This window comes from Stegodyphus dumicola, chromosome 9 (genome assembly GCF_044657685.1).
Source record: "Stegodyphus dumicola isolate Sdum_Otavi_A_Nest chromosome 9, ASM4465768v1".
Taxonomy (NCBI): domain Eukaryota; kingdom Metazoa; phylum Arthropoda; class Arachnida; order Araneae; family Eresidae; genus Stegodyphus; species Stegodyphus dumicola.
The window spans coordinates 108,376,166-108,390,701 of NC_140776.1; the positions used below are offsets into that span (position 1 = coordinate 108,376,166).

Here is a 14,536-nt window from a genome sequence, read left to right on the forward strand (position 1 = left end):
ACTAGTAAAGGTTGAACAATGTTAGCGAAGTTTTGAATAAACGTACGATTATAAGAACATAGTCCAAGAAAAGATGGCCCACCAGCGGCCGAACGGTAAAGACGCTCAACACTGGTAGTTCTGTCCGAGGTTCAAATCCCGCGGACGGGCTGGCTGCATGGGCGTTTTCGTGGTTTTCCCCATGTGAAACGTGTATACGAGCCAGTTTCCCTTAGAAAGTCCTCCACGAAGGCATCCTTCCCTTTAGGCAGATAGCCCTCGTGTGCTTTGCCATAATTGAATAATCCAATCCAATCCAAGAAAAGATGACAGCTTCTTCGCCGTATTTGGCGGAGGGTAATTTTTAATAGCTTTTATTTTGGAATCCTCAATCTCAATGCCCTTAGCTGAAATTTTGTACCCTAGATATCTTAATTCTTTGATTGCAAATTTACATTTTGAGGCATTTACCGTTAATCCCACTTCTTTCAATAATGAAAAAATTTCGTGAAAGTCTTTTATATGTTCATCAATAGTACTGCTTGTTATGATGATATCATCTAAATAAATTAAAATGTATTTCTCGAGGACGGGACGTAAAATAATATCCATGGCACGTTGAAAAGTTGAAGGTGCCCCGCATAGCCCGAAAGACATACATAAAAACGCATAAGTGCCTGTTTTAGTAGTAAAAGCAGTTTTATTTACGTCTTCCTGTTTCATGGCAATTTGAAAATATCCCGAAGTAAGATCGAGAGTAGTCATAAATTTTGTAGATTTTATTTTCCTAATAATCTCCTCAATCATGTGTAAAGGATAAACCGGAAATTTAGTTAAACTATTAAGTTTTCTATAATTTATAGCAAAGCGATATGCTTTGGGATCCGTAAGGAGTAAATTTCTATAATTTATAGCAAAGCGATATGCTTTGGGATCCGTAAGGAGTAAATTTCTATAATTTATAGCAAAGCGATATGCTTTGGGATCCGTAAGGAGTAAATTTCTATAATTTATAGCAAAGCGATATGCTTTGGGATCCGTAAGGAGTAAATTTCTATAATTTATAGCAAAGCGATATGCTTTGGGATCCGTAAGGAGTAAATTTCTATAATTTATAGCAAAGCGATATGCTTTGGGATCCGTAAGGAGTAAATTTCTATAATTTATAGCAAAGCGATATGCTTTGGGATCCGTAAGGAGTAAATTTCCTGCAAAGCACAACAGGGCTCGCATATGACTATTTATAGGAGTTATAATTTTATTTTTTAACATCTCTTGTATTATGTTGCTCAATGATAGCCTCTTTCTCTTTGTCATACCTGTACGGTTTGGCTTTACAAGGATCATTAGATTTTAATTCAATAGAATGAGTTACTATATGTGTCTTCCCAGGCTTATCAGAAAATAATGATGAAAACTTACTTACCAATTCTTGCAGCTTGGCTCTTTCATCTTCTTTTAAATGCTGGAGGTCGATTTCTGGAATTTTCTCAGCAGCTTTCACCACCCCTGAATCCATATACAACGTAATTGAATTAGCTGAAAAATCAATTCTTGCATTTGCGGCTCTAAGGAATTGGGTTCCCAGAATGACTTTGTTCTGCAAGTATTTCACTACGTAAAATAATAGTTTAAAGTTTTCATCCTAAACTTGCACATTAAGCGAGCGTTTCCCGATACATTCGCACACTTTCCCTTGAGCGGTTATTATTTCCGTCGTGTTATTTTTAAATAATCTAACTTTTCTAAAATATTTATAATAAAAATTTTGATTTATGAAATTCCCTTTTGCACCGGTGTCTATGAGTGCTTCTTCGGGAACATTATTTAAAAGGACTTGTATTACAGGTAATTGAGAATTTTTTACTACCACAGTATTCACATACATCTTAGAGAGATTTTTTGATGCCTCAGGAGTTTGAACCCTCAAATTCTCAAACCCCTTTTTTCGTTTAAAGGCGTTTTTGGTCTTGCTGTTTTCTGGTTACGCTGGTGGGTTTTGGCGTTATCTTTATCATTGTTACTCGTTGACGGCTTAGCTGAAAACTTTTTTTCCTCCGTAGTACTTATTTCTTTCCGCGGCCGGCTGTCGGGAAAACTTCTGATTACATCTCTGGGCTAGAAACTTTGATTCTTCTGCTATCCGCCAATTCTGAAACTACTAGTTCGAATACCTCTTGCAGCGTTTGCGGATTACGGAGTTCCACAATGTCTTGAACGGAGGGTAATAATCTTGGCAGTATGATTTCGATAATTTCATTGTCAGGTTTTCTACCGTATAGCATATTCACAAACTTGACTTTTCGTAGGATAAATTCGGTTAGTTCTTCAATCCTCCGTTGATAGAAGCTGTGTAATTCGGCTTCAAGTTTGGCACGATCTTTAACTATCGGGAAAGCTTTTAGGAGTGCTCCTTTGAAACTGTTGAAGGTATACGTGAGTGACCCAACTTCGCCAAGTAGGAATTTGCTAATTCCTTTCCACCAAGCTTCCTTCCACCTGTCTTCGGAGAGCACTTGAAGCAATAGCTACTTTCTGCGTTTCCGGTACGGATACAATTGAAAGTGCGTCTCGAGGGCTTCCACAAATGAGTTTACGGAGTTCTTGCCATCAAATACCACTGCTGGTTTAATTGCTGCCCTGATTGTCTGTATCAGGAAGCCAAATCCATCTAACGGGGAGGTCATCATTAGGTCTACCACTTCTGAGCCTTGTGGAGATACTTCTTCGTTGACCATTTTTTCTCTGGTTCGTAAAAATTCGGGCGCCAAATGTAGTGTCCAGGCGGTTTAACCTCTATCTGGATACAGGAGTAGCAGGAAAGTACACAGAAGAAGTGCTCAAACTCTTTATTGACTATTTAAAATTTAAACTGCGTTAACTTGACGCTAACAAACTTCACCTCTACTTGGGCGGTAACCGAAAAGCAGGTAATTGAAAATCAAAAGTTGAAATGTTTAACAAGTGCTAAACTAATCTACAGGGCTCAGCGAGATACCGACCTTCGACCCCCTCTAGAACTAGTAGCAGCAGATAAATGCATTTAAGCCACTTGAACCGGCAATCGGCAATTGTAGTACTAATGGCAGATACGTCTGCTCGAGCCCAACTCTCACTTCTCTTCTAAAACCTCGGTATTTAAACTTTTCTCCTCAAGGTAGAATTTGCATTCACGTCATGCGCGCTACCCAAATGTAACTATTCTGGCACTGACAATTAGGGAAATGAAGGCTTATAGGAAAATCTGATCTAAAATTTAAATTTATAGTTAAAATAAATATAAATCCCTACAAAGTAGAGGTTCGAAATCGTCTTACTTAGCATTGTGATATCGCTTAGATTTGTTTCCTGAACCCGATGCAACAACATTAGGAATTTTTCTCGGTCTTCAAGTATTGTGGATATGGTAGATTTTGCACTTTCATATTTTTCGACAATTGTACTTTCTTCAATACATCACGGCCAATTTCCTGTAGGATTTTTAGTTTTGTTTGCAGATCTATGCCTGTTTTTTTTTTCCTTTTGGCTGTGAATCATTCTGTTACTGCTTGCATTTGAGCATAAGTCGCGTCCTGAAATCTGCCAGAATGCCATCTGCTGGTTTGTCGAATAGTGCAGCTAGAACTTTCGGAAAATAAAGACATGTTGTTGCGCACTAAAATTTCATGTGTAACTAAACTACAGTCCAGTAACTCTATATAATTATTTTATTGTAAATGCAATACATTTGAATTTTCCTGGAATTATTTATTTAGAATACTTTGTCCTACTGAGTTTTAAGAAAAAGAAAAGATACTAAATCGCTCCGGTGACAATTGGAAGAAGAAGACAGGTAAGTAATTTTATCTGATTAATACAGAATTAAGACACAATAACACGCCGAATAAATACTAATTCAGAAGTCAAACAACAAAAATCAGCGTTATATTTACCAAATTTTCACAGGACTAGTTTCGATGGTTTTACCGAACCACCATCTTCAGCTGCAAAACTGCAAATGAACCAGATAGGAAATAATGATTAGATAAGATAAGAAAGCCTGGACAAGAATAAGCAAGTGGCGCCATCTGTTGGTGAAACCAGAACTAAAACATAATTTCTTTAAAAGCCGAAGGAAAATTTGGATTGGAATTAGGATCGTTAACTAGAACAGAAAGATTTTTATGAATGTGAAATGCCTCTAGAAAATCCAGTTCTCCAATGGAAGATGCTTTTTGAATAATTTTGGCAGCAGAAAAACTGAAAGTGTGGTTTTCGGACTAACAATGTTGAGCAACAGAAGACTTCTGTGTTTCCTTTTTTCTAACATATGCCTCATGTTCCTTAACGCGAAATTTTAAGGCTCTCTTAGTTTGGCCAATGTAAATTAAACCACACTGGCAAGGAATCCTATAAATACCCCAGGAATTCATATCCGGAATGGGGTCCTTGAGTATGGAACTCGGAATTTTATTGATGGGAGAATAAACAACCCGAAAGTTAAATTTCTGCAAAATATGTGCAACTTTATAGCTAATTGATGGAAAGAAGGGAATGACAACAGAATTTTTATAATCTCCTAAAACAAGAGTGTGCCTTTTAGTGTGTTGAGATGAGAATTTTTTAACTGCTTGATTAATAATGTTTTGTGCCAGATTATATGCTCTTCCCAAAATTCATAAAAGTGGTATTCCTTTCCGCCCTATTGTATCAAATTTAGGTACTGCCTCGTATCCATTAGCTAAATATTTAGTTTCTAGATTTTCAACTCTATTAGACAATAACATTTACACCATAAAAAATTCAATAGAGTTTGTAAAAAAAGTTAAAAACATTTCTCCTAGTAATTTACTCATGGTTTCTTTTGATGTAAAATCATTATTCACCAATGTCCCAGTGGAGGGTGCATTAAGATGTCTAGAAACCAGACTTCGCGAATTTCATTTCTCTTGCATCGAAATTGATGAGCTAATTTCTCTCACTCAACTTTGTTTGAAACAAACACATTTTGTTTTCCAAAATAAATATTACAAGCAAACTGAGGGATTAGCCATGGGAAGCCCCCTCAGTCCCATCCTGGCTGATATCTACATGCATTATTATGAATCAAAATTGTTTGAAACTTTAAACTTCCCGGCATGGTTCCGCTATGTAGACGATACTTTTACTCTGTTTGAAGGTAATAAAGATGATTTAAATAAAGTTCTTTCAACAATGAATTCTATTGATCCTGCTATTCAGTTCACTTTTGAACTTGAGACTTGCAATTCTCTTCCGTTTCTCGACATTCTGGTCACACGTAACACATCCAACTTCAGTACTACGGTTTACCGTAAACCTTCATCGGTTTGCCTTCCACCACACTTTAAATCATGTCATCCGACTAAACAAAAGTTAGCTTCATTTTATTCCTATGTTTTCCGTGCTCTTCAAGTTTGCTCCTCCAAACTAGCCCTTGATGAAGAACTAAATTATTTAAAAGCAATAGCTATTGACAGGGGCTTTCCACCCAACATTATTAATCAAGCAGTTAAAAAATTCTCATCTCAACACACTAAAAGGCACACTCTTGTTTTAGGAGATTATAAAAATTCTGTTGTCATTCCCTTCTTTCCATCAATTAGCTATAAAGTTGCACATATTTTGCAGAAATTTAACTTTCGGGTTGTTTATTCTCCCATCAATAAAATTCCGAGTTCCATACTCAAGGACCCCATTCCGGATATGAATTCCTGGGGTATTTATAGGATTCCTCGCCAGTGTGGTTTAATTTACATTGGCCAAACTAAGAGAGCCTTAAAATTTCGCGTTAAGGAACATGAGGCATATGTTAGAAAAAAGGAAACACAGAAGTCTTCTGTTGCTCAACATTGTTGGTCCGAAAACCACACTTTCAGTTTTTCTGCTGCCAAAATTATTCAAAAAACATCTTCCATTGGAGAACTGGATTTTCTAGAGGCATTTCACATTCATAAAAATCTTTCTGTTCTAGTTAACGATCCTAATTCCAATCCAAATTTTCCTTCGGCTTTTAAAGAAATTATGTTTTAGTTCTGGTTTCACCAACAGATGGCGCCACTTGCTTATTCTTGTCCAGGCTTTCTTATCTTATCTAATCATTATTTCCTATCTGGTTCATTTGCGGTTTTGCAGCTGAAGATGGTGGTTCGGTAAAACCATCAAAACTAGTCCTGTGAAAATTTGGTAAATATAACGCTGATTTTTGTTGTTTGACTTCTGAATTAATACAGAATTGTTCAAGATTTAACATTTGTAGAACTAGCTAACTTTAAAAGTGGGGAAAAGCGCACATATGAATACAAAATTGTTAGTTGGAGGTCATTCTTAAGACGAATGAAGCTCAATGTTGATACGATGATGGCGATTATCAAGCAATGCTACGCATGTCGGCTATGTTTTAAAAATACATTGTATTCTGTGAGTCTCTCAATTAAACGGGACACAACATTTCTGAACGCAGATCTAGCAGAGAAACAACAGGAAAAAAATATGAAAAGCTTCGTGTTAAGTTATCAAAATTAGTGTTAAGTGACAAAATCCAATGACGCAATGAACTAAAAAACAGTTCGTAATTCGTGTAAATCAAAATTTACTTTAACCGGTGAAGCTTCTTATAAGATCACATTCCTCGCTGCTGAGACTGAAATTTTGTTCATACACTGCTGACCATTAAAACTGCAACACCAGGAATGAATGATCTGACGAACGTCAAAATCTCATGAAAGGAAGAAGAAGTTGAGATATGCAAAGGTTAGTATTTCAGCGCATTTAGACGACGCAGGAGGGAGAAACGATATCTGAAGCACTGCATAAAAGAAAAGTTGTGTAGTGGATTTCTCAAACGTAAAATGCTTTGAAAGGTTGGAGTTTGTTCAGAATATCGTGTCATGCTTTTATGCTTCGAATAAGAATAGGAAATTCTTACAGGCAAGTTTCGAAATTCGATAGAGGCAAGATCATTGCCTATCGAAAGTGTAGATTATCATTCTGTGATATCGCCGGTCGCACTGGTTGGCATCCAACCACTGTCATGAGAATATGGAATCAATGCATTGCTGAGGATCATACTGAATGGCATGCAGGATATCAACGCCCTCCCATGATTAACGCCACAGAGGACAGATATTTTGAGGTAAGCCCTGCAAAACCGTGCGACTACTTCATGGACCATTAATCAGGAAATGAGCATGTTTGCAGCACGCCTAGTATCAGATTGTAAAGTCCGTCGACGTTTGCAGCAGCGTGGATTACCAGTAGGTTGACCATGTAGAGTGATTGAGTGAGTGCACCGCTATGATGGCTTCCGACCACGGACATGAACCAAACGGAATACCATCACGGCGGGGAAGACTCCAAAGTAACAACGTTGAATATTACATACTAATAACAGATTTTACATATTGATAACTGCAGGTACTAAGCGTTACATTAGGTTAATTGGAAAAGCCGGAGAATGAAAAATTAGCAACCGCCTTCGCCGGGATTCGAATCGCGGACGTCTGGAATACCGGCCCAGCATGCAGAACCACTACACCATTAAGGCAAGCTAGGAAAGTGAGAGAAATACCTTATATACACCCCTTTTTAAAGGGCGATTCGGGTTTTCAGGGGACTCAATCGCCAAATCCTGTTTGTGGAGAAACCTCATCCAACACCCTTTTAGTTCGAGCGCCACTGTAGAGACATTAGGTTAATTGTAAAAGCCGGAGAGATGAAAAATGAACAATCACTTTCGCCGGGAATTGAACCACGGACCTCTGGAATACTGGCTCAGCGTGCAGAACCACTACACCACGAAGGCAGTCTAGGAAAGTGGGAGAAATACCTTATAATCAATACTTCGGCTTCCCTTGACAATGCATTATAGAAAGAGACAACGACTCTGGTGCGCCAAATGACAAAGCTGGGTACAGGAGTTGCACAGCATCACCTTTTCAAGCGCGTCCCGGTTATACGTGCAGTATTCTGATGGGCGAATACGTGTCTGGAGTGTCCGAGAAGACAGTACGTCGCCTGCTTGCATTCGGTATTGGCTTAGGGACCCTGCACCTGGTATGATGGTTTAGGCAGACACGACACGCACATTTCTAGTTCAGATCGACGCTAATTTGAACGTAAATGGGTACATTTCTGGCATCTTACGTCCAATGATTGTGCCCTACTTTAGAGGCCTGCCAAACGACATGTTCCAACAAGATGATGCAAGATCACATGTTGCACCCCGTGTTCTGACCTTCCTCGATACACAGGGTATCCGACTGCTGCCCAGGCCTGCACGATCTCCAGAACTGTCATCCATTAAAAGCATCTGATCATGGGTTGCTGAGAGACTGGCCCGCCTTCCCTCTCCAGCTAATACGATTGATGAAGTGCGGCATAAACTTGAAGCAGTATGAAATGTGTTGCCCATTTCTGTCATCCAAGCCTAATCTGACTCCATGCCTAATGGGGTATGAGCCGTTTTAGCTGCCAGGGTGGCAGCTTTTTCTACTAATTTTGCACCCCTGTAAACCTCCAAAATGCTTACAAATTTTATCATTTTGCCTTCATGCCATACTATTTACGTGCAAAAAATATCTTTTTTGACCATAAAGGAAAACATCCTTCATGGTGTTGCAGTTTTAATGTTCAGCAGTGTATTAACCGAGTGTTCGCCTTGCGAGTTCCTGTTAAAGACGTTTGCTGTATCAGTATCTTATTTCTAGTTTCAGTTCAAAAACTTTTTATGCAAATATCGACTTTTTTATCTTTCGGCAAAATTTACATCCAGCTTTAATGTCTAAAAATAAATAAATATATTTTCTATACTTTATATACTTTTATAAATAAAAACAAGACATAGCTAATCGAGCTAAATCACGCTGCCTAACGACAGCTTCATGGTTGACGGGATAATACGTAAGTACCGAAATTCCAAATTCCTGTCCAGAAAAACAAATCTTTCACTTAAAAGTCTCAAAAGTAATATTAAAAAATCTATAATCCATCTTTTTTTAATGAGTAGTTATGTCTGCAATACTTCATTTGATATTTAGATTTGCATACGAGGAAATCGAAGGAAATATATACGTCTACTCTATTTCGAACGTTCCAAATGATTCGGAGCGGGGCTTCTCCTGGTATTTGTATGTGAAAGGAAAAGGCAGCGAAGAAAAAACGATAGATCAACAAGAACTCTTCACTGGAGGTGAGTTAGCATCATTCTATTATATTCTTAGATAAAATATTCCATCATTTTAAATCGCCGTCAGTCTTCTTGAAAAGTTGGGTGTACATCCAACAAATCCGGAACAGATGCTCCTACGTCAGGAAATGAAAATATGCTTCTAATTTTAATACTTGCGGAATTTATTTAATTCCTTGCCAGCAGTGTTTAACATTGATAAACTTAATTATTGTTGCAGGCTGCGATTTGTAGAGATCCCCTTAATAACTATTAGGGCCAGCGCTAAGCCTTTTGCCGCTCGAAACAGACGCTGTGACTCTGCTCACCTGGTCACGCCTTAAATTCTAAAAGTTTTGCCACCTCTAAAAGTCTGCTGTCCGGTGCATAGATTCTGCCACCAGCAGTGATGAGCAGACAGAACTTCACACGTTATTGAAATAAATAATAGCTCATGCAACAAAGTAAATAGCTGTAAATATCTCAAGGAGAATATAAGAGATAAGGCCAAGTCTCCTTAGTCCTTATTTTTTTCCACTCAAATGTTTTTAAGAACCAGAATAAGATAGATAAAATATTCCGGACGGTGCGGGAGGATATCCACTAAAACTCCGGGAACTTTTTCCGTACCTAATGAAATAGGAGGGCGGAGTTAATATTTTACTCCAAAGTAATTGGAAAAACAGAACTCCTTTGTGATCCCACCTGATCAAGATCAAAATCTTTTTTGGATGCAGCCCTGGCTTCGCTGCTATCTGTAACCTGTTTCCTGAAATTCCCCAAGTTTGCTTTCGCACCATGCTGTAGCATACAATCCAAGATCCATTGTTCATAACGAGTTTCTTGACGAAGGAATCACCTCTCTGTCTGCGTAGCAGATCATCACAGATAGTGATCCTGTCAAGCTTGTGAAGCTCAGTCAGGAGATGGCACTCAAATTTCGTGCCTGCTTTCGTAATCTTTTCGCTTCAGATGGTTGTGAACCGTCGATTTGAAGAGGCTATGTATCTTTGTACACATGTAAAAGTGTATGAGACACCAGAGACTCCATTACAGAATTCAGCAGATATTACCCTAATACACTAACCAGCTACAGTATGAAAAGCTGGAATTGACTGTATGCTTTTTCTTCTAAGGAACAAGGAGTTATTCATCGGAGTTGTTACATTTAAACATAAGAGAATAATAACACAAAATTAGGCAAAGTTACATAATATAACACAAACTGTTGAGTATACTCATTATAATATTGGATTATGAAAATACAACAAAGTTCATATTTTAGAGATCGTTGCACTTTGCATTTTTATTGCAGGTAGAGAAACATATGGAATTTGATTTTGTTAACCGGAATGTCTGATTCCTGTTATGTGAGGATATTTGTTACAGGTAAGACTGGACTGAGCTCAAATCTTTCAGTCCAAAGTTCATAAATAATAGAAGAGTTCTTGCGCTTAACTCAGTGTGTTTGGTGTTTTGAGACACTATGGAAATTGTTGTTGTTGTTCGAAATCAATTATTGGAGTGTAAACTAGTTATTGCTATTTCCGCTTTTTCGTTTTCGGTCCTAAGGTGTGACTTGTCATAGGTCTAGTCATAGAACACTGAGTTTTTGGTGTATTTTTTTATGATTTTGGGATGTAAGTGGCATTCAGATATCAACAGTAGATTGAAGTTAATTAGTCTAGATTGCTTAGTTTCCAAATGTGCAGTTCACGGAGGCTCTGGCCTGTCAGATATTTCACTTGGTCGTCATCTGCAGTGGGGGATGTCCAAAACTTGGTTGCTCAAATGGCCGAGTTCTTAGTTCATTGATTTTGAAGCTTTATATCTCTACTATTAAATAATAAAGAATCTGTTTGTATGTATGTATATATGTTTCTTGCGTTGCATAAAAACGCAGCACTTAACTAAGTTTAAATTCTTCTAGGCCTTCATACGAACATCGGAACCTCGAAACCTGTATTTTGAAGTTCTTTTACATTTATTTCATATTTTATGCGAAATGAAGAAATTTTTGATGAATAAACTCAGAGATCTGAAAGCAAGTAGTGGCAGCAATGCTCGCAAGAAAACATTTTTATCTTCCGCGCTCGGAACTGTTGCCATTCGGCAAAATGTGATATATTAGTCTTTCAATTTTATAAAAATATTCCGTTAAACTTTGAACGCATAGTGCAGTAAACTTACTACAGAAAACAGTATTCACCCACGCCTCCGAGACCCACCACACTGGTCGTTCATCCCTTAGGTTCAAATTCCAGGCGAAAGGGCAGACTGCGTGACTGCATGACCATTTTCCTGGTATTTCCCACGTGTAACGTATATATAAGCCAGTTTCCTTCAGAAAGTCCTCCACGAAGGTATACATCCCTTTAGGCAGCCCTCTATTGCTTTTCGTCGAATAAACTACATCAAACACGCTTTTGAATACCCTGCCTTAATTCGTTGGCATTTATGATAGAAATCCCGCAAAAGTGCCGCCGATATAGCGAAGAGCGAAAGTTGTTGAGTTGGTCTGTGTGACATGCGACACCAACTTATGTGCGCCTGCAAAGTTTCTTGAGTATAAGTTCAGGAAGATGAAGTGGCACACAGTTGTAGTTATAATACTATCTTGAAATGTCCCATAGACGATTAACAATATAAACTGCAAAAAAAAAAAAAAAATATATCGTCTTTGTAAGATAATTGTTCAGGGAAAGTTTCTTGATCGTGATGAATATAAAAAATAAAAACACAGTTAAATGTAAAAAAGGATATAAAGTAGGAAATCAACGGTTGTAACTGATTACGTTTCAAAATTGAGTTCAGTCAAGACAAGGTCTTCCATGACTATTTGTATTTTCATCGCTGGGAAATTCGTTCGTTTAAATCTCTCAACGAGAAATTTAGTTTTTATTAGGATGTTTTTAATCCAATCCTTAAATGTCTGTAATTCTTTGGCACTGGCTAAGAGTGTTTACTTCGAATAGCCTGCTGAGTTTTAACAGTAGATTTGCTTACAGCTGTAAAATGTTGATCATTTTTTGGTGGAGGTTCTGGTATGTTTTCTTGCTTTTTTATATTTTAGGGTACAGTGGGAGAGCTTTATCGGAGGCCACGTGAACTCCTCCGCAAAGAATACAATTCTTAAGAACGTTTTTGTCTTTTTTGCAAATATTAGTCAAGCAATTTTGAGTAAGCTTAACACAGCAGGCCTTATGATGATAACGGGTCTTACTATGTCTGTAATACTGACAGTTATGGCGTTGAGTACCGTTAGCCCGAATGGTTTTAAAAAGATTCTACATAAACAGATAAGTTCATTAAGTTAGTTAAGCTAAAGATTAACTTGCATTTTTTGTTGTGTTTTGTGTCAACGAGAAGCATGGGAAGAGGCTCAATCTCTTCTACGACTTTCAGTTTTCATTTGAACTCTTTTTCTAGTAGTACTTGTTTGACATATTGAGGGTTTGTACCTTCCGTGAATATTTTGATTAGCGAGCAGGGAAAACGAATGATAATGGGATTTTTCTAGCAAGTCAGTGGTTACTTTGCGGTGTCCTCTTCGTTTAAAACTTTTATTATCTGATTTCAGAAATCTCCGCTTTTAAAAAAAGTATTGTCACTGTCCGAAATAAAATACATTTATCATCCATGCACCAGAGCTTTGTCTTTAAAGTGCAAGGTAACTTTCAGATTTAATCTATCTGATATTCAGTAACAAACCAAATGATTTAAAAATATAGTCAACGTAATTCTTAAGAATAATTTTACTACTTTTTAATCTGAATGATTTCAAGAGAAATGCATTTATATCACGAGATGTCTGATTAGAAATATGCAATTTTTTATGAAATGGCACTAGCTGTAATCATTAAAATTATTGCATGTATATATGATGCCTATTTAACCCTTAAATGCATGAATTTTTATTTTTATTTTACTTTTTTAAATTAAGTCAAAAATACATTAGAACTAATATCAAATAAAATAAGAAAAATAATTAGAAAAAATCTAAACTAAGCTTTTATTCCAATTTTTGAAAAAATATTATTGTTGTCAAATGGTTACATTATGCAAATGAATATGATAGGCAAATGTGTAATAACAATTTTATGTAATACTTGTAAACTTATTCAAACAAATTTAAACCTTTGAATACATCAAAATAACAACAAACACAAAATCGAAAATTCTTAAACACAAATAATGTCTACACCCTACACTTACTGACGACCAATAATGACGACTAATAACTCGACATTGTAACTTATTGACGACCAATAACTCACAATAATGACCGTTACACCGTTAGCGCTACACTGAAACTTTCAAAACTAAATACGTAAACAGTATGTATCCAATTGGTTACACTATGTAGTAAGCTAAAGTTTGTGTTTTCATTTGATTTACCTGACTAAATATGAGTATGTTGCCAAGTGGCAACTACATGAATTTGAGAGTTAAGACGGCTGACCGCACAAACGACAAGTGTTAAAATAACTAGTACTTATACATTAAAATGAATAATTCCATTTTTATAAGTGTGTTTCCACTCAGGAAAGCGTAAGATATTTGGTTCGCCTTTCAAATTTAATAGATCTATTATTAATAAACAAAGGGATCTAAAATAAAAGTTCACTCCTATTATGATTAATTACTAGCTGGACTCATGAAAGCAATCATATATATTTTTTTTTCTTTTTCAAAATTATCAGACACCTGATTTATGAAAACGTGTATGTATACATATGGTGTATTAAAGTATAACATTTTTTTGTTTTGTTTTTGCAGATATCAGAGAATATACTCCAAACGCAAATGATCATATAGTGTTCTGGTACTTTCACCTCAGAACCCTTGGAAATCGTGGTGGAATCGTCTAAAATATTTTATAATGGATTTAATGCTACAGAATGACAGAAACAAGAAAATATTGTTTCATCTATTCAATTTTTTGAAAAACAATTGAATTAATAGACAACATAAATTCAACTGAAAATATTATGTAGCCGAGTAAATAAATATAGGACTGTCAAAACAGCTGCATTACCTGAAGTTCAAAGGATATTTCTTTATTCAAACAACCAGGAGAATTAGTTACTAATTAGCAAACTTAATCGCTAAATTTTCTTAATGCGCAACTTATAAAGTTGTAGATTCATTAGGTTTTTTGGAAGCAGGCAAAATGAAAAATTAGTAACACCTTCCCCGGGAATCGAACCTGGACCTCTGGAGTACCGGCCCAGCGTGCAGAACCACTACAACAGGAAGGCACACTAGGAAAGTGGGAGAAATACCTTATAAAGTCACAGCATAGTTCGTTACCAAAATGGATATCTGATGGCTGCTTTAACAATCAGAAATAATTTTTGCCTGGAAAACTGGAGAATAAATCAAATTCTGTGC

General features: G+C 36.7%; 1 protein-coding gene across 2 annotated transcripts in view; it reads left to right on the forward strand.

The window, feature by feature from the left end:
* The window catches only part of LOC118203696 (uncharacterized protein CG3556-like), a 149,735-nt gene extending 135,550 nt beyond the window's left edge, over positions 1 to 14,185 (forward strand). Inside the window, exons 9-10 of one of the 2 annotated variants that reach the window (XM_085823884.1) lie at positions 9,015 to 9,166; positions 13,922 to 14,185. In XM_085823884.1, coding sequence (XP_085680010.1) covers positions 9,015 to 9,166; positions 13,922 to 14,013 — 244 coding nt within the window. In that variant the 3' untranslated portion in view covers positions 14,014 to 14,185. The remainder of the gene's footprint in view (positions 1 to 9,014; positions 9,167 to 13,921) is intronic. The other variant, XM_085823885.1, reaches the window with a different exon arrangement.
* Positions 14,186 to 14,536: the final 351 nt, after the last annotated feature.